This window comes from Brachyistius frenatus, unplaced genomic scaffold (genome assembly GCF_029030835.1).
Source record: "Brachyistius frenatus isolate BFR_SWC_R1_liver_20210118 unplaced genomic scaffold, ASM2903083v1 Contig_11, whole genome shotgun sequence".
NCBI classification, from domain to species: domain Eukaryota; kingdom Metazoa; phylum Chordata; class Actinopteri; family Embiotocidae; genus Brachyistius; species Brachyistius frenatus.
This window is the reverse complement of record NW_027210610.1, coordinates 1,087,635-1,108,595: the sequence shown is the minus strand read 5'-3', so window position 1 is coordinate 1,108,595 and position 20,961 is coordinate 1,087,635. Positions and strand designations below refer to the sequence as shown.

Genomic DNA, 20,961 nt, shown 5'->3' with positions numbered 1-20,961 from the left:
ACATGTTTATTTATCTCATTCATTGTCAGAGGTGGGATGTGCACAGACAAGAAAACATAGAGCAAAACAGTGAGAAGCCACGTTAAAAGCTGCTGTCTTTAGAATGACAAAAGGTCATTTAAAATAAATAAATAGTTCACACAGAATTAAATAGAAAACAAATGAAATCCCTGGGAGGGGAAGCCGGGATCAGAAGACTCCAGTGGTGGGGAAATGATTGAGGACCTGAAGATCTGAGCTCGGTTCATCTCAGGACGGCTCAGGACAGGACCATAGTCTGGAACTCTAAACAAAAGTAAGGCATGTTGTTGTAATGGCCATAAATCATGTGAATGTTATTGTCAACAGAGACATCTACCTCCTGTACCTGTGTCTGTACCGCATCACAACATTAAGAAAACAAGCAAATTTCAACCTTGAGCCAAATCCCTACATGTATGATTGAGAAAACACTGGAAGATAAAAGAAAACACAGACTAAACTCATCTGTTTCCTTTTTCCTATGATATAAGACAACTCTCTGTCCTAGTAACTAGACGACTGGCATAACAGGGACAACAACAAAAAAAACATTTGGAGAGCATCACCTCTGTCATCAATGTGAAAAGTTTCCACACTCATAAACCTGAAGCAATATAGTTAAACAAGGATCATCAACATTGGTGAAATGTCATGATTTTAGCTCAAAATGTCGGTTAACCAAAGCTCTTCAGCAAACTTATTGCTCATCCATGTCGCCTCAAGTCCCTTGTTTATAATAATAATAATAATAATAATAATAAAAAACTTTATTTGTATAGCACCTTCCAAAAAGAAATGCAGTTCAAAGTGCTTTGCAGCAAGAAAATTATATACAGTGTTTCAAATAAAAACAGATATAAAGGAACATTAAAAAATATATAGAAAACAAATGAGATGCATAAGAACAGATAAAATGCATAAAATTAAACAGATAGAGTTAAAATATAAAATAAGCAAAACACCACCGTCCCTCATGGATGTAGGTGTATTTATACTGAAGTGCATGTAAACGGAGGAGAAACACTAATGCGAACACTTTATCAACTAATTTTCAAAACTTAGCTTTAGGTATAAATATGCTGTTAATTTTTACTGTCAGTCCTCTAAAACCTCTTAAAAGGCAGTTTTCCTTGTGTGAATTCAGACGGTCAAACTAAGAACTCATAAAGGCCAAAATATATCAGCTATTTTCACTGATTTCAAAGTGCTCTAAACTGTATTTAAATGAGCTGCTCCCTCCCTGTTGAGACTGCCTGCAGAGGTTCGGTTGCACACGCTCAAATCTAATCCAACCAATGAGATCATGTCTGCCTACGTCGTGCCAATACATGCAGTGAAATCAGATACTGACCCTCTGCTCCAATTCTGCCGTCATTGTCATCATCAGCTGCTGAGATGAAGCTCTTGGTTTCTGCTTCAGTCAGTGTTCGCGCCCCGGGAACAAACCGCTGCAAGAAGTACCTAGACACACACACACACACACACACACACACACACACACACACACACACACACACACACACACACACACACACACACACACACACACACACACACACACACACACACACACACACACACACAAAGAAGACATATTTTTGTTGTAATTAATTCATTATGTGCAATTCCTAAATTGCACATCTGAAGGTAACCTTCGGCTCTCGTCACACATAGATGAATTATATAACACAAATACAATAATACCACTTTAACCATGATGGATTATTAGGACACAGTTTAATGGTGCCATCCCATAATAAAACACTAGTGTGTGGTTTATTGGACTAAATCTCTTTTTCTTTGTCAGACAAACACAAATACACAAAACACTTATCTCTGTAACTTACTACAAATATGTTTGTATGAAATGAATGCCAGTGTGGCTTTTTAGAAAGAAAGAAGCTAGTTTATTTTTACCAGTGTGATTTAAATGGCATAAAATTAGAGAAAAAGCATCAACATAGTGAATACTGTATGTGCAGGGAAAGGAATAAAAGCTTGCAGGTTAGAAATGTAAGGTTTTTAGGGTCTTATCAGTATCTCATGGAGATGTTAGATCTCGGACGTCCCAGCTACGTATCGTTTCACACACTTGAGCTCAGATTCCTCGATGAAGCCGCTGTTGTCCTCATCGAGGATCTGGAAGACATCTTTGACCTCCTGCGATGTCTTTGAGGACAGGCCACACAGCTGGAAGAACTTCTTGTAGCAGAACGAGTCCGGAGCTGGAAACACACAGACACACAGACACACACACACACACACACACACACACACACACACACTGAAACACAAATGCTGAAGAGTACAAGCTACAGAGAGGAGTTCAAACTGTCCCACGATGGTTCAGCAGGTTGGAAGCTGATGTGGAGATTAAAAAAAACAGGCTGCTGTCCTGGTGGGAGATTTTCCACTCCTGTTTTTCATCTTTTTAAGGCCAGCAAAAACATGCCTCCCTCCACTAAAACAGACGAGATGATTAAAAACCTTTTCAAATTTAGATCTAAAGCTGGATGCTGTTCCATGTTGAAAACAACGCAGCCGTAGAGAAGATTATGTACCTTTCTTTGTTTGGAAGATCTGAATATGACTGATGCAACACGGATTATAAATAAATCAAGCTATAATTGTGTATCAGGATTACTGTGCATTTCATCACAATAAGGTGTGAATTTAGTTAAATGAATAATGATTAGTTGCATAAGGGCAAGGGTGAGTCCAGTGTGTGTGTGTGTGTGTGTGTGTGTGTGTGTGTGTGTGTGTGTGTGTGTGTGTGTGTGTGTGTGTGTGTGTGTGTGTGTGTGTGTGTGTGTGTGTGTGTGTGTGGAAACACTACCTTGACAGTCCTTGACAGCATTTGCGATGGCCTCAGCTGAAAGAATGGAGGTGAGCGACATGTTGGTCCTGTCAGGTACAAGAGAGGCTCCGTAAATTATTAACACACATACAAATGAAAGTCTGTCTCACCCGCTTTCACACACACACATCTTCTTTACCTGCGTCAGACTTTGGAATTTGCTCTCAGTTTATTTTTGTGTAATTCTGGATTAACTTTTTCTTTTTCATTTGAAGAAGTATCTCGGTTAATATTATGATCCCAACAAAGCTCTACCTTTGACCTGTCAAAAATACATCCATTACAGTTATTGTGCTTTGATTTATGTCTGGTTCATTGTTAGATCTGATTGGATTTCGCCTGGCAGCCTGTTAATCACTGAGGCTATTTGCCTCCCCTGAACGACCTAATTGGTTTGGCTGTGCTGTACAAAATAATTGGCATTTAGGGAGTGTACCAACATTTTTTGCAGGAGTGAGGGGAGAGGCTTAACTGGATCTTTTATTATATGAAACATGTTTATCATATATATATTTTTTTTAAAAACAGTAAGACTCTCCACATGGTTATCCATGTTTTTGGACCCTGATCCCGAAACAAACAAACATCAAACAGCCACTATATTGTTTTGAATGAATGAACTAGCCTCTCTTGGTGCTGAACCACCTGAATATTTTTGTAATCAATAAAAAAAAAAAAATATATATATATATATGCAAGTCAGAAAAACGTTTAAACACTCTCTTTTGAGCTTCTCCTCTTTTATGCAAAGATTTAAAGTAAATAACTTGCCTGACTTCCTGCTTCCCACAAATAATTTTACTGTAGTCCCTTAAGGAGGTCAAAATTGATCATCTTTATAATCTTACATGAATTAGTTTAAATAAATAAATGGTTTGTTGGCTGAAAACAAATTATTTTACTGACCCAACACCCAAACAAGGTCTTATATTTTGTCATAAATGGCCTAACTTGCCGTTTCAGTTCAAAGTTTTTAGGATTTTGGAGCAAAAACTCCTAATAAGAGGTTAAGAAAATTTTTCCGAAAAGACTAGACGTGCGTAAACTCCTACTTCCTAAAACTTCATTACGAAAATAGAGGCTGTGTTTCCCCTGCTTCACAGAGCAAACAGGAACCACCTGTCAACACCTGTCCTGAGAGCTTCCCTCGTGCAGCTGTGGGACTCACCGCTGTTGGCTCGGCTTCCTCTCGGTCCAGGTCCAAAGCAGCAGCAGATAAGGCTTTGTGGTGGCCACAGACAGCTGGCTCAGTCTTATATATACGTCAGGCAGGATGCTTCAGTTTCCAACCCGTCCCAGGATCAAATTTTCCTGCAGCCAGCTGCCTCCTTCTCGTGTTCCTCACCTGCTCACCTGTCCAATTAACCTTTACTGTTTATATCCACCGCTCTCCGCGCTCTCTCCGCTTCTCCTTTACTGTCATAAGACTGTGGTTTTCATCCAATCAACTTTTTTCCTGCGTTACATTGCCCCCCTCCCCCACCCTCTCTCTGCAGGTGCATCTGAAAGCTTATAGACATCTCAAATTTAATCAGGCCCCATTTTCTGTTTGATTTTAGTCAATAATCTCCAGCCTTTGAATGATGATATGGAGCACTAGGTCATAGATCATGTTTTTACTCATCAGTAGTCATGTATCACAATGATATCACATGTTTTGATAACACAATTCTTGTATTAGAATTTCCATTTAAAAGAAATAAAGTGGTGTTTATTGTGTAGGTGTGGGCACATAATGGTGGAGGGGGCCATCTAGAATTGACATAGGGTTCCAACATTGTTAGGGCCGGCGCTGTGAGGTTCAAAACCTCCCTGTTCGTTGTGGTTGTGTTTTTATTTACCCATTAACCTGCTTAACAAGTTAAGAGGTCACCGTGGCAACTGGCCACTCGAAACTGATGAGTTTGATGCCTGCAAAGGGGAAGCCTTTCAAAGCATCTGACACAGCAGCGTCTCTGGTGAATCCAGTCAGCACTAATGGCATTAGCAGCGAGCGGAGGTGATGCTGTTTGTAACGAGAACCAGGGGAATAAATCTCATTATTTTTCTAACTTTCACTTGTTGTGAAGCTCCGACTTCACACATGGTGAGTAACAGCATTTCCACGAGTCTCACGGCTATACTTGTAACACATTAAAAAAAAACGTTAATATTGAAATAATATGGAAAATATTGTATTATTAAGCCATCAAGTGACTTATTAACGCCACCTTGTGGCTGCTTTCCTTCAATGCAACCCCGCCTCAGTGAGAGGACGGAAATAAAGCATCACCTCGTACTGTATGAGATAAGAGCTGGATAACGCAGGACAGAAGTCAGGTGTGTGTGAGTGTGTTTGTGCATGAGAATCTTAATTAAGAGGTTAAATCATATGTTTACTATCACAGCAGCTGGATGTGACTTCCCATTAGGTCACAGTATATAAGTCCATTTTAAAGTACAATCATAACTTTTACAAGAAGAAGTTGCCTTTGTTCTTCCGGTAAAACAAGTGACTTATAGCTAATGTTGTTTAATGTTGGCAAACCTTTGGTAAATATTGCTGTATATTGCACATTACTGAGTCATATCCTTGACTTTATAACTCTTCTTCACTAATATTTAAGAATATTGTTTTTAAAAGATTTGTTTAAAATGCTCCTTTGCTCAGTAAATTTGTATCTGTAGCTCAGATTTACTTCATAAAATGTGTTTTAATTGCAAAAACCATCATGTAAATTTATTTTCTAGTGTTGAGACAAGTTCCTGGGCTGCCAGTCTGTTATCTTTCCTTTCATCTGAGAAGGTAAAGAAGTTTCCCCGTGCATTGCGTAATCTGTTATCGCTGATTTATTCATTCACAGCCGAGCAGTGAAGACCAGGGTCAAACTTGAATTACTGAAAAAGAACCTTTATTGTTTTCTCATCGTCCATCCGTTTCCCATAAAAGTGCATCATCGATGATCTCACAGTTAGCAAAACTCACAGTAAAACGACGACAGAAGTGAGAGAGAGAGAGAAAGACACAAGTCAACCATGCCATACACATAGTCAGGCACATTCATCGTGAGCAGCATTTGGGGCAGCAGAGAGAGAGAAAGAGAGAGAGAGAGTGTGGAAGGGTGGAGGGCGGGTGGTGGTGGGGGGGGAGGGGCAGTTTGTCTACTGTCGAGGGGTGAAAGGTCAAGTGTACAAAAGTGGTGTGGATAGTTGAAGAGAGAGAGAGAGGGGAGAGGAAGAAAGGAGGAGTATGTCTTGGCTCAAGTTGTTCCTTTAGAGTAGTGATGTCAGATGTTGGTCAGTTAATCCATTTAACCCTTGACCATGGCAGCAAACTCTGCAAGGGGGGGGGGGGGGGCAGAAAGAGAGAGCAGTAAGTGTTAGAAGATCTTCGGAGGGGTTTATATTGTTCTCCTGGTGCTAAATCAGGCATTTTCTCACCATCAACTCCGATCTTGCCATCACCATCAGAGTCACCTGCTGCAAGGAAAGCCTTGGTCTCAGCATCGGTCAAAGCTCTGGCAGTGGCACAGAAGTTCTGCAGGAACAGCCTGGAGAGGACAATCAGAGAGAAGAGTGTTGTCATGATATGTATTTTTAGAACAGAGCCCTGCCTTGAGATGGATTATGGTATATTTGTTTCTGCTAAATCGATTGGTTTTGGATTAATTTTGTGGAGCTCATCTTTCAGGAAACCTCCACAACTCATAACTGATCACTCATCGGTTCTTTCTTATTGTATTTAGTCTTTGTTAGTATTTAGGATTTCTTAGTAAAATGCATTTGATTAGGCCCAAGCATTCCCTCTGCTTGCTCCTCTGTCCTACGTCACCCTACAATATGAGACACCAGAGGAGAGAGCTGGCGTACAGTTACTGCTGAGGAGGACACCCGGTAGCTCAAGCTGCTCGGATGCTTTCAGGCTCTGACATCATTCTGAATTTCACTGTGGGCTGGAGAAAGGTGATCCCTGCATTACAAGAGATGAAATCCAAGAGAAGGGTGCCTACTTCAGCTCATCCTCCTCAATGAAGCCACTCTTGTCCTGGTCAATGATGGCGAAGGCCTTCTTGATGTCATCGGCACTCTTGGCAGCCAGGCCGACCTTAGCAAAGAATTCCTTGTGCTTGAAAGAGTCTGCACCTGTGAGAAGATGGAGAGGGAATCATGTCACACACTGAAGATCTATCACACACAAACTGAAGGCTGCTTTTGTAGGTGCACTAGTTTACAATGCCTGGAAGCTGGCTTCTATTCATCCTTCATTTTTGCTCTGAATGTAATTCAGCTTTTTAGCTTTGCTTGCAGTGGCACATTTCTATCAGTAATGATACATATTCGAGTGCATCTTTTCTGCGAAGATGTACAGCAAATAAACAACAGTGGCATTCTGCATACTTGCTGTACTATTGATCTAACTTTAAGATGTGTTCAAAACTAATCCAGTTGTGTTAAATGCAGGCGGGGTGGGGTGCCTTCTATCTCACTACAACTGGTGATGTGCTTCTGTCTTTGCAAATGGGCGATTCTCTTACTCCCTTTAGTAAAATACAAATAGAGGTCTGATAAAGTGCACAACTTTGCACACGTGTAGCTTCTGTCTAGGCTTTTCCAAGCTGAACTACTGCATGCTGTGACAGTCTCAGCGTGGTGTTTACCTTGGCATGATGCAAGGGCTGCAGTGATGTCAGCTTGGGCAAGTCCGGCGAATGTCATTTTTAACTAAGGGAGGAGAGCAGAGGACAAGTCATCAGTAGACAAAATCAGACAGGATGAAACAGTTTTACTCTCAATCAAAGGATAAAACTTCCTTCACTGCACTTTAGAATACAATGCTCAAAGTTAAATGTAATCTTCATTATGCCATGCAGTATATTTCACAGTCCCTCTCTGAGAGTATTCCAAGGCACAAATGATCAGAAAAGGTAGTCCAATTTTTCCAAAACCAAGCCCTCCAAGGCAAAAGATCAGCTCTCCTTTCCAGCTGTGGTTGGCAAATAGATCTTTTTTTTCTTTCCATTTGGTTCCTTTGTTAGTCCAAAGCCAAAATCTGGGGTTCTGTAGTTCAGACTCTGGACCTGCTTCTTGTATATCCCATTGCATTGAAGTTGAAGCCCTGTAAAACTCTCTGAGTCAGGACTTGTCTACAGGTCTGCAGCTCCTCAGTGAAACTCACCTTAGGGTTATCTCTAAGACTAGAGTCTAGAGTGGATTTGCTCAGATGAATCTGCTCACTGCAGTGAAGCCCTGTGGGACTCGCACGAGCTTATATACCTTCACTCACCCGAAATATGATGCATAGGCTATGTAATAGACACTGTGTGCGAAGCAGTCAAAGCAGTCAGTCAAAAAAATTTGTCCAGTAGACAGAGCTGTTCTATTTATATATACATAAATGAAGATGCTTAAATGGTAGGCTAAGTGTAGGCCTATGCAAAAGTGCTTGATATTGCATAAGGCTAATAATACACGCTGCTGATTTGGGTGAAACACACTCTGCAGCCTGTTTAACTGTGCACAGCACCGCGGACAGAAGAATGAGGTAAACCTTTACATTGTGCGTGGTTGGTTTGTACAAATTATCTGACAGATTAAGCAGATTTATATTTAAATTTTATTCTAATCTTATTTTTTGCTTTGTTGTTCTGTAACTTTACATGGTGACTTTGCTAATTGAGGGTAGTTTAATCTTTGTATTCATACATTTTCGCATGAGGGAAGTTTTTATTATGACAAGCCCAAACTTTACAATGTTTCTTTTAAAGTGTGGTGATCCTTAAATCTGTAAAATATTTTGTATGCGCAACATTTACATGACAGTTTACATGTAAGACTATTGAATAAACAAATGATTGAAATGCACTGAAAGTTTTGCTGATTATGTGTGATTTTTCACCCGAATCACCTTTTACAGTTTTGTTGAAAATGACCCGCGTGTAAATGGCGTGTGTAAAATGTCTGCAATGACTTTGCTGGCATTCCGGTGTCTGAAAAGTCTAGTTGTTGTGATTGATTATGGCAGGCAGTGGCATTGTGATCTCTAGAGAGAGACAGTTAGTTCAAAAGAAACGCACACACACACACACGGACCAGATTTTAAAGATTGACTTCTTGCAGTGTTTAGATCTTCTGGTTTTACGCAGTTCACAACAGGAATTCATTCAAGCAGAACGACTCAGTTATTGGCTGAACCTAACACCAGTATTAATGAAACCAGACTGCATTAAACGTATCTGACCAACTTTCATAGAGGAAACAAATGCAGCTGCCGAAAGTGGCCACCGACGCAGATTAGCAATTTAGTAAGAGTTAAAAAACAGTTCTAGCAAAATTCATGGGATTATCATAATAAAATACAATAGTCAGTAGGCCTAGAATAGCCTGTTTGCATAATTTGAAAGAACAAATAGGATTTATGGTCTTTTGAATTTGTAAAGTTCCTCAATGCTTTAAATGTGCATAATTTTGGGTGACTCATTCTGCAAAGTTTAATGGTTGTTTTTTTGTAATCTGTGTGGATGCAAACTTTGTTGAGCAAAAAACATCTAAATGTAGAAGTATGAACTTTATGAAAACAATGTGATTATTAGGTTTTATTGAACGCTGAGTTCCGGTGTCAGATGAAGGAGGTTTTTAATGAGGATCCACGTGGATTAATTGAAATTCTTTATTTTAAATGCACATCATCATCATCATCATCATTTACTTACATGCAGCTCGCAACTGTCTGCCAGGTTTTATTTCGGGACCTCTTACACTTATTCAGACCATTTCTCCTTATGGCGATGAAACTATTTGGGGTTCTATTTTTGGGAAACACTGAAAGCTGATATCATCACGGGCTAAATCATCATCGTCATCATTTTAACGCTGTTGAAGCGGTTCCGTAATGACACCGATTTCTCACACACTGTCTAAACAATGAAATGAAACGAGTCCAGGGGTCTTTCCTGGCCTTATTTGCTCCCAGATCGGGTGCAGGCTGTTATGTGCCTATTATGCGCTAGGTGGCAGTATTGAGGCGATCCTGTGACTGCAGTGAGAAGTTAACAGTGAAAAAGCAGTACATTTTAGGTAGAAATCATCATAAAACATTCAGTTTTCAGCCTTTACCCACAGAATAAATTATTGGTTTAATTTATACTCCAGTTGCTCATAAACTGATTTAAAAAAATTTTTTTTTTTTTTTTTTTTTAACTCAGTGGTTATGGTGTCTCAGCAGCCAGAAATGGCACATATATTCGTATCTGTCTATTTCTTTTCACTTCTTCACATTAAATCTTCCTAAAGTTTTCTTAAAGCTAATCTTTGGCCTTTAACATTTGCTGTGGTCAAATGAGGTCTCTCACCTCAAACGACTCAGCCACAGATACTGTTAACTATTCCTGCCCTTCTTCAATATCAAGCTTAAATTACAAATATCTCACAGCAGCGATGAAACCCATCAAGCAGGGCTATGAACTCCTGTAATCTAAAACAGCAAAAGAACATCCCCCCGTCGTATTCTGAAATTTATATTTGAGATATAGATTCGCCATTAATTTGGGAGACATCGAGAAATCTGAACCTCAATTCAAACCCTATAAAAAGCAATGCAAACAGGGCTGTTAAACACAGAGGCTGCATTAAATTGACATTTTAAGATGTCAGTAATTAATGAGGATTTTAGATTTAAGAAGAAGATGGTGTTGAGGCTGCAGCAGATATTTTGACTTCTGTGTGAACAAATCTGTAATGATCTCCACCTGAGAGCAGAACTCTTTTCCCTCATGCTGCAGCAGAAATAGACGTGACCCATATTCCCCGTCCACTCTGCTCTCTGCCAGGCAGAGGAGTGACTGGCCATCTGAGAGAAAGTTGCAAAGAAATGTGCCTCATTGACAGAAGTCCTGTAAATGTGCTGGCTCAGAAACTCAATGCCTGTCCCAGAGTTTTTTCTCTGCTGGGTCACTTGATCCAACTGTGTCCTGCCTGTGCTCCCCTGATCTGCAAATCACACCAATAAACATTTGTAGAGTGTAGCGGTTAAACAGGATGATGACTGGTATTGATCTGGTGACTCTTGTCCTGATGTCATCTACCTGCGACATTATTTAGCTATTGCTTACTGATAATGATAAACCAGTAATCTGATAATATTACAATAGTAGGTGTATAAACACCTACAATTCTGCTTATTCATGGTTATGACGTTGATATTCCTCGTCAATAATAAAACCAACATATCTTCTATCTTTGACATTATTTCAAGAGAAACAGGCTAAATGCTGCGCACCTGTTGTGTAAGTGTAAACATACATTTCACACCAAATTACTACCCCTGAGGTGTCAGACTGAAGTTGCCATCGTGTCAAACTTCGTTTGCACAGTGGAAAATTGCTCCTGCCGTTAATTGGAGAAACCAGGAACCTCTCCAGGACAGGCTGGATGCCTCGCAGTGCTCAATATAACATCAAAACAGGAGCGAGTCTCATCCTCATCTGTTGACGAGGCACCCACTGAGTACGAGCTGGAAAACAAATCTGACTCTGACGTCACAGGGAGAAATCTTATCATAAAATCTCCAGGCAGGAAACGACACACAGCAGAGAGGCAAGACTTCATTTGTAGTTTACTTTATTATGGTTCATTACTAGTAAAACATGATTTATTTTTCTGAACACATACGATCTCTGGGTGAAACACGTTTATTTCCTGTATCTAGTAAATATCATATAAAGAGGTCCACCCCGAGATCATCCCCATCATGCAGGACTCAGGCCGACTTAACCAGCGCAGAAAACTCTGAAAGATAAAAAAAAAAAAAAAAAAGTAAAATATTAGTCAGACAGTGGCATTAAACATCTAGCTGCACTTTGGCTTCATATGACTGCTGACAGGACACCATGTTATGTCAACTGAATCACTGGGACATTTAAAGGTTAAATCTTCAATTTTTCTAACTTGAACTGTTCTACTAATTGTTCATGTAATGCTGACTGATTCTGATCAGGACTCTTTTGTTTTAAAGGTTTACACTGTGACAGCATTTTTTTTTTTTTTTAAACTGCCAAAAGATGTAAAAAGGGTTCTTACATTTGCATTGCAGTTGATTTAGATTACAATCTGCAGTGCAAAACAAGGTGAGTAGATATACCTTCTGAGACATGTTTTGGAGTTACTGTGCAAATCATAATTAGTCATGTAGCTGAAGCAGTGCATTATTCAGGATATGGAAGATTTAGTGTGTTTGCATCAGCAGACTGTTTCTTATTTTTTTGTACAAATCAGGCAGATTAACACACACACAAAAAAGCTGGAAACAGTATTGTTTTTAATGACTTTCCATGTATCATTATGGTTTGCACAACCAATGTAAATCATCTTTATTTATTTACCCCTCTGGTGTAGTTTGGTTTGTTTCCATTTAACCTATAGTTTTATAATTTCATTCAATTTTGTACTTTTTTGTTTTAAAAATATTTGTTTGCTGTTAATTTTATATTTTAGTTGCTACTCAAGATTTTATGGAATTTCATTCCTTAAATGAACCTCTTAAAATAACTTAAATTATAAGTTTTTCAAACTAAGAATATGGCAGAAGTGAGGCAAATCATTAGATGAATGTGACTGGAAAGCTTCTGTTAAAGGTTACTCTCACACCATGAAAAGTAAGCAGTATAATGTGGGAAATGCTGTGCTCCTCTTCATGACAATACATGTTAATCAAACAAGCCGGATAAATCAGGAAATAAAACACAGACCTTGGATTAGTACGTCTGTTTGGACCTGCCTACCTTCCCAGCCAATCTTCCCATCACTGTCTGAGTCTCCCTCCAGGAGGAAAGCTCTGGTCTCCGCTACAGTCAGGAGCCGGGCTCCTTTGGAGAAGTTCTGCAGGAACAGTCTGATGTTGGAGGAAGCACCACAGGAAAAAAAAAAACAAACATTAAACACACGAGCAACCACCAGTCAATCAAACATATCAAGAACATGCTGTTTTACTGTGTAAAAATATGGATTATGGATGGGTCAGACGGTGCATAGCCACATTAGTATGTCAGATATTAGCTGTGTGCCTTCGACTCAACTGTAACTCATCCTGTTCTATGAAGCCGCTTTTGTCCTGGTCCAAAATCTTAAAGACCCCCTCAATCTCTGATGGAGATTTATTGGATAAACCCACTGTTTTGAAAAACATCTTCGGGCTAAAGGAGTCCTTTGCTGTAAATAAAACAACGGATAAAACGTGATTAGAACCGGTCATTAAAACCAGAGAAAAATAGAAATAATGAGGCCACATGTACTGTGATTAGAAGCACTCATTTTAATCCCAAAATGTAATCAACTGACCTTTACAAGCATTGATTGCAGAAGTGATGTCTGAGGCTGCCAGGAAGTCGGTAATAGCCATGTTGGTGCGCTTCACGCTGCAGCCTGGTGCAATATGTGACCACTGATGGGCAGAAAGAAACAACCGGTGACAGCAAACAGACTTCACCCCCTCCAGTGTCAGAAACCACCAGCGTCCTTCTGTCCGCTGTCACCTGCAGATGGCCACTTCAGCCATCAGTGTGTATGCGTGTGAAAGGGTGAATTTTCCCAATACACAGCTGTGTTTTTAAGAGTGCTTTCTTTAAATGCACCTAAACAGGTAGCGCCCGTCTACAAAGACAAGCAGCACTCGGTGTGGTTATATTTGGTGCATCTGGAGGAAACCTGGCCGTCCTGCATTTCCTCTTCGCTTAGGCTTCCAGGCTCGGTTGCTGCCTGCTCGTGGTCGTCCCTGTCAGTGTTTCTCTTGGCTGTAAACATCCTGTTATTATGGCCTCTGGTCACTTTCAGGCTGTGCTCCACGGAGCTGTCTCCACGGAGCTGTCTCCACTCACAGTCACCTTGTTCCCACGTGCCACATTTAGCTCTGTTTATTTAAAAAGACGATAAACATACGACATATGCGAATCACACTGGGGTTACAGTTCATATTAATGTGCACAATTTTGTAAATGCATGCTTGACTTTGAAAAATATGTGTGTCAACATTAGCACCTGAGTTAAAAGCATTTTTGTGAGCAAAAAGAAGTCGCAGGAAACCTAATCTGGTGAGCAGCGGTGTTTGTACAGAATGTTTTCCTTCAGACGACTCTGAAGTAGAACCTCATCTGACCTGGGGGACGAATCCATGGTGCACACCAATGTCAAAGAAAACCCAACTGGTTGCACTGCTGACCTGATGGACCTTCTTCGGTCTTGGACAGTGACGTTCTCTCTTGAATCAGTAATTCCACTCAAAACACCTCACACTGCCCATTGCTTCATTGCCGTAGGCTTTCTGATGCGACCACTAATTCTAATTCTGGCGCTGATATTGATGAAACGACAAAACTTTGAATACTTCATAAAGATTATAGCCTCCCCTTGCCCAGCGCAGGTCACAGTGCTGCCCTTTGTTTTTGATTACCCTTTATATTTGAAGCATTGTCTACTGGCAATCAGCTTCATTGACCATGCATGTGAGCACATCAAAGGATCCCTTCAAAGTCTTCACTACATATATTATATTAGTCTTAACAGATATGGAGGTAAACTGCAACTTCACTGGATGGTGGAGGCATACAATCGCCAGTTTATGTTATAAATCCATCAATAAGAGTCCGTGGAGACCTACATGTTGATAAATTCTCACAGCTGCAGGTGGCTTGACAGTTTGCAGGAATGTCACAGGAAATGTTGCGTAATATACTTATAGACTTTTGTTCTGGCGAAACACTGACCCTCCTCACAGCATCTCCGACCCCCTTTACGTAACCGAAATACAGTCCATGCGATTCCATGCTGACCTTTTCCTCCTTGTTAAAGCTTTTATGATTTGTAAAGCAGTGCTGATCTTTATAGTGGCCGTGTGTGAGCAGCTGCTGTGGCACTGCGGTCACCGCGTCACGCCGGCCCTACGAGGCAGCACGTGTGGGCCCAAGGCCCGGCCAGAGTGACGTGAGCCTGGCTTCCTCAGGATGGACTACAGTGAGGCCTGCGGCAACCAGAGGGGCAGAGGAACGACAAAAACATCCTCTGCCCCCCACCCTCCCCCCCTCTCACGTACGTGCCCCCCTCGGCCTTGTCCCTTTCCATGCTCTGAGGCTTGTTTTCAGGAAGACCAGACTTCCTGTGTGATGGAGCGGTGGATGAGAGGAGGAAGAGGGGGGGATGGGCCGGAGAGGAAAAGACAGACACACAGAGAGAGAGATGGATAGGGATGGGGTGTTTGTCCCATGCATGTAGCGGTTTGAGGGAATTTGTTGCATTGGTTGTTTTCTTGTGCGGGCAGCTGGAACGGAGTCTGATAAGCGTGAACGACAATTCTGATCTTCAGCATAGATAGAAAACTTTGGCTTTTTGCCTTTCGCACCTGCAAAAAGTCTTTTGTGATGTCATCAGGGAGTGGTATGATGAGTGAGTGGGATGCAATTAAGATGAATGGTGCTTTTTGTGAGTACATACAAGTCAGATTTTGGACTTGGCCTGAAACTGGATCACTGAACTTTCTCTGCCATTTTGTTCTCTTTGGTCTGGGAAGTACTGAGTAATGGGACAATCAGTACAGAGCTGGGAACCAGCAGAGGTAAGTATGACCAGATAGTAGGTTACATTTTATTAAAGAACCACAAACGAGCATTGTTTACATTGTTGTTTTGGTTTGCACAGATATGTGTTAATGACAGAAGTGAGGTTTATTTGACTTATGAGCTCGTTGAAGTTCAGTCGGTTACACAAATTCACTAACAGGATGTATCATAGGAGCTCTCTCACAAACTGGCTTGTGAGGAGGATGTATTATGTGAGATTTGTGTGACTGGGCAGTTTTCTCCTGTAGTATCAGCTCTCTTTTATTATTACAAATAAAACATCTATTATTTACATACCTGAAATTCCCACAACAAAAGTTTCTTGTCGGGCAACTTCAGCATGACAGCTTTATTCTGTGTAAACTGACCGTGTCCAAATAAAGTTTAATATTCACTACAAAAAGACAGACTAGCTGTCTGTAGGATTTAAAGCCCAGAGTACATAATTGGTACATAATGTTGCTGTTTTAATGTGCACATGACGAAGATTGTTTCTGTCTGACTGCGTCACCAACGGAGCTCCTGGTGTTTTCTTATTTTTTTCCGTCCATTTCTCTGCGTTTGCTTCTCAGACTGTTTCTTCTCTTCACGTTGTCCTCTATCACGGTTTCAGTGACTTTTCATGACGTTGAGGCATCATTATTGTGTTCATTAAATGTTGCTCCATATTATCACCACATGTACCTTCGGTAATCCGAGGGCAAGCTTGGTTTGGTTTGGTTTCCTTCTGATGTGTCTTCCATGTTTGTGCATCAACACAGCACCGTGGAACGAAGCATCATCCCTCCAAACCGGCGTGCAGCTGCTTTGCACTGGTTTTACTTTTCTGCCTTACAGACAGTTTTACTGAGAGTTTTCTTAGACTTCCAGATCTCATCTTGGCTTCAGCACTTCCTCTTAACTTCATAAAATTTCCTAAAGATATTTCAGACAGTGGAAATCGCAAGCTATTATTATTATTTTTTTTTTATAGCTTTGCTTTGAGGGCATCAATTTGCTTCTTGTTCAGATCCTCGGTTGGTTTCTATGGGAGCCTGTAGTTGTTAAGTTTTACCAGGAGGTTTGAGGAGTCAAAGAATTGATCGACTCTCGATTGTCATCAGATGACTCTTCCTCATCACAACTCTCGACCTGCCAAACGAGTCAATTATTAACCCCATCTGTGTGGAAACAATCAATGAATGTTAAAAGATGTTAAAAACAACATGCATCAGGTTTCAGTCAGCCTTAGCAACCATTTATCTTGGAGGTCACTTTCATTGTGATAAACGATAGTGTCATCAAGTTAGACTTAATGTCCCGCTGCATGCTAAACTAAATCGTTAAGTCCCTCGCTAATGTCTGAAATGTTTGGCTTGTCAGACAGAGAGGGAGACGGAGACAGAACGAAGAGGCACCCTGTTCATCCGTCCGTGCATCCCCAAAGAAAGTGGCTGCTTCTCCTCCCCCCTCCCCCCCCTTTCCGCCCCCCGAGTTCAGTTACTACCTCGACTATTTCTATCTGACCAGCTGTGGTGAGAGCATGCCAGTGACGCTCTCAAATTCAGCCAAGACACACTCTCAAACACACACTATAAGCACCACCCACCGCCTCGTCTTCGCTAACAGTTTTGTCTCACTCCTCGGTTTTGGCACCGTGCAGTCTCTCAGGCTTCAATGTGTGTGTCTACGCGCGTGTGTGTGTGTTTATGTGTGTGTTTCTGTCTCGTCTCTGTGTGTGTGTGTGTGTGTGTGTGTGTGTGTGTGTGTGTGTGTGTGTGTGTGTGTGTGTGTGTGTGTGTGTGTTGTGTCTATGTGTGTGTTTCTGTCTCGTCTCCGTGCCGTTTTGACACCAATCCTTCAACCCATGATGTGTGGGACTGTGTGTTTGTACATGCATCTGTTTGGTGTACACATTTGGAGAGACCCCACGCACGTATGTACTTGGTGTGTGCAAATGAGGGTTGCTGCCTTTCAACTTCGGTTCTGGAGATCACTTTTCCCATTAAGTTAAAAGGTCAACATATTAGAAACTACACTTTATTCATTATCTAACCTGGAGTGAGACAAAACGGTTGATTTGATATCTACAACTACAGCTAGCAGCCAGATCATCCAACTTCAACTTCGACAGTAGCTTGTAATGCAGCGTACAAATGTGAGAGTGGTACGAATCTGTTAGTGAAGTGAAGGACTCACACTCATAGGAGTGGATGGCAGCTTTGACATAGTGTTGTTGTGTGTCGGAGCCCGGGGGAAACGTCAATCCTCCTCAGCCTGGTAGATTAACTACAAAGATGAAATGCATCGAGATGCAACCGTTTATTTCCATGTCCTTGGTCCTGGCCGCTCCATTTCTTCTCTGTTTGGGCCGTAACTAAGGGCCAATCCTGACTCATTACATTTTTGACTTAAATGTGGTTGCTGCTGTGCAACTGGATCGGGGCTGGATGAATACCAGTCAGCTTAGGATCTAAGTGATAGGATCTGTAATGAGACGGGACGGACTGAGGAGGTTGCTGGGTTTGGGAGAGAGGACTCAGGGACTTCCTCTGAGGAGAGGAGGGAGGGAGGGTGGTTGCAGCAAAGCTGGGGGAAATTAAAAGGAACAATAAATGCTGATGTAACGACAAGACCTTTCCCAAAATACACTCCATCTGAAGAGCATTTTTTTTTATTTGATACAGAGTCTATACGTTACTGGGATCTACCGGGCAAGACATGTCTCATACACAACAAGTCTCCACATAAAAGTAAGGGATGGACATGAAAGCAGTGTCCTGTTTCCTGTTCCTATAGTGTGAGGTAGTGTGATATACCCCTGGGCGGAGCCTGATTCCCAAATAAAGATATTTATGTATATTCAGATCCCACAGGCCTCTGTAAACCTCATCACATTTAAGATTAGCTGCTGAAACAGATCCGCTCTTATCTGATAGTGTGCGGTTTATGTTTGTGTGTGTGTGTGTGTGTGTGTGTGTGTGTGTGTGTGTGTGTGTGTGTGTGTGTGTGTGTGTGTGTGTGTGTGTGTGTGTGTGTGTGTGTGTGTGTGTGTGTGTGTAAATGAGAGCTCCGTCAACGAGCGTTCAAACTCAGCTCCTCCATAAACACTTCAAACCGAGCAAAAAGTCCCACAGCTGTCCTGGCCTGTGCATGCTCAAGTGTGTACGCCTATGGGAGTGTGTTTGCACAGGTCAGAGGTCACGGTCTACCTGTTCAACACTTTTCCCGCTGTCTTTGGGCCTGCCAGCAGCACTGACATTTCAGGTTAATTCATCCCCACCTGTGTGTGTGTGTGTGTGTGTGTGTGTGTGTGTGTTAACTTTGTGTTAAAAATATCATTTCGCCGTGCTTAGCTGCTTCCTCAGCTGTGGTTTGATTACAGGACAGGATGAGGTAAGTGTTTACATTCACAGGCGCTGATATTTTGGTTTAGTGTTAAAAGCTGGTGTCCCTCTCGCTCCGTGCTGCATGTGCAGGAATACAAATGAAAACAACAACAAAAAAGGCACCAAAAAAAAGAACGTTCTAATTTCTTAATCACAACTACAGCAGCGCCTTTATTTTTACTAACACACTTCACAGTTTGTGTTTATGCGTTAGTGTGAAATCCTCAGTTGTTCCCCCAACTGAAGCAAACTTCGACACTCAACTGCCATCTAATGGCAGGAAGCTGCAACTACACGTTACAGAAAAGGTTTTACAACTGTGACTAACACAATAACAACAGTTCGACTCGTGTCTGTGGATTCACTCCTATATTTTGCTCTCCTTTTGTAATCAGTTCTACTTATACTACTGCAAAAGTAAGAAACGGTGCTGCTCTTGTGCAACAAGCATTCATTTTGAAAGTCCAAAGGTTTATATTCCATAATGTACTTTATATAGAAATTGCTTACAGTGGAAACAAGCATTCTCTGCTGTAACTCTCATGTAAATGTATTGTCTATTATTATGTTTTAGGTAGATTCATGATCTGTCCTGTGTAGTTTTGCAGAAATTAAGAGCGTGTATTAAATGAAACAATAAACTGTAAGTATTTGCCAGTGGTGGAGAAGGTTTTCTAAACCTGTAAAAGTAGCAGAACAACAAAGAAAAAACAATCCAGTACACGTAAAAGTACTGCATTCAAAATCTCACTTGATAAAATGATATGTACTTAAAGTATCAGTCAGTATATTGCCTAAATCAGTGGAACTAGTATTACGTTAGTTTGTTTGTATATACTTAGTCACTTTAGTCCAGTGGTTTTCAACCTAAGGTTTGTACCCCCTTAAAGGGTCACAAGCTAAATCAAAGGGGTCACCAGGCAATTAGAAAAGGAAAAAAAGAAAGATCTGGTACTGCTAAACAGAAATACAGTATCTGTGCCTTAAAACTGGACTTAAATTAAGTATAAATAGTAAAAGCACAGTGTTTGAGTGTACTCAGTTACTTTCTACCCCCCCCCCACACACACACACACCTCCCGACACACTCACCCTCCTCACACAGCTCTCTCTCTCTCTCTCTGTTCCTATATCTGTCGGTTTAAACTCTTCAATTCAAACACACACTCACACTTCTCCCAATACGGTGGTGCCTTTGGCAGCGATGGTGCTCTTTCAGACAGTCTGGACTGAGGAGGAGCAGGTGTACTGCTGTCAACAGAGGCTCACAAATACTCAGCCAGCGATCTGAGAAGGATCGCACATTTATGTCATCTTATTAAAGACACTGTCAGCACAACACTTTTAAGACCCTATAATCTCTTGCGTAAGAGAAAAGTCTTTTCTCTCTGCAGGGTCTCGCTCCTGTTCAGTGCTGATCTGCAACAAATTAGTCGTTTGGCTCACAAACATGTGCAGCTCCATGCTCACAACAAGAGGATGCGGCAGTTTTATGACTGTTGCGGTCACACACCTTGAACCAACAAGCTGACATGTTTACCACTCCTTATGTTGTTATTTCAGTGTCACCTTTCACTCCTTCTCGTGCAGCCACGGGACCCTGCTGTGTCCAAATAAAGACTGCGAACAGCACAACCCGTGTCCTGTCTGGACGTTGCATTTTACCCACAGTGCTTCGCTGTGCCCTCCGTCCGCGCGGGCGTCGGACAGTGACAGTAGACACTGGAGCTCTATATGTTCCTCTCCGGGCGTCGAGCACGGTGTGTGTCTGGCATGCTCAGAATAAGCCCAATGAGCTCCAATTACCCTCCTCTCACGGATTGTTCGGTGTCACTTGCCGGCTGGATATGATGATTCTGCGCCTGCAGGGTAAAAGGATAGTTCCACAGTTCTGCCCGGCATGCACTGTGCACGTTACAACTCAATTGGAGCAGTAAGCTATAATGGGCCCCAAAGCAGCCCATTATGAATTTCAAGCTACGAGTGTCGCCTCAACACTTGTGCTTGTTGCCACCTTCTTAAGCGTAACGCACACATTCTTTGTCCTAGTTCACCTGTTCCTGCTCGTACGCCGAGGCTTCCCAGGGATGCAGGGAATAGTGAGATGGAGCTATATCTCTCTCCGAGCATGGCC

At 41.5% G+C, this 20,961-nt stretch overlaps 3 protein-coding genes across 3 annotated transcripts; all 3 read right to left on the bottom strand.

Annotated features, from left to right (window-relative positions):
* Positions 1–4: 4 nt before the first annotated feature.
* On the bottom strand, positions 5–4,104 carry pvalb9 (parvalbumin 9). The gene is made up of 5 exons (XM_069691230.1): positions 4,047–4,104; positions 2,858–2,925; positions 2,114–2,246; positions 1,373–1,482; positions 5–285 (listed from the first exon to the last, which is right to left on the bottom strand). The coding sequence occupies exons 2-5, from the start codon at positions 2,916–2,918 to the stop codon at positions 260–262; spliced, it is 330 nt and encodes a 109-aa protein (XP_069547331.1). The 5' UTR covers positions 2,919–2,925; positions 4,047–4,104; the 3' UTR covers positions 5–259.
* A 1,648-nt stretch (positions 4,105–5,752) lies between these two features.
* On the bottom strand, positions 5,753–8,139 carry LOC138616812 (parvalbumin beta 2-like). Its single transcript, XM_069691355.1, has 5 exons — positions 8,034–8,139; positions 7,516–7,579; positions 6,868–7,000; positions 6,299–6,408; positions 5,753–6,194 (listed from the first exon to the last, which is right to left on the bottom strand). Exons 2-5 carry the CDS (start codon positions 7,571–7,573, stop codon positions 6,169–6,171), a joined length of 327 nt encoding a protein of 108 aa, XP_069547456.1. The 5' UTR covers positions 7,574–7,579; positions 8,034–8,139; the 3' UTR covers positions 5,753–6,168.
* A 3,317-nt stretch (positions 8,140–11,456) lies between these two features.
* Positions 11,457–13,314, bottom strand: LOC138616811 (parvalbumin, thymic-like). Its single transcript, XM_069691354.1, has 4 exons — positions 13,190–13,314; positions 12,928–13,060; positions 12,634–12,743; positions 11,457–11,641 (listed from the first exon to the last, which is right to left on the bottom strand). Exons 1-4 carry the CDS (start codon positions 13,248–13,250, stop codon positions 11,613–11,615), a joined length of 333 nt encoding a protein of 110 aa, XP_069547455.1. The 5' UTR covers positions 13,251–13,314; the 3' UTR covers positions 11,457–11,612.
* Positions 13,315–20,961: the final 7,647 nt, after the last annotated feature.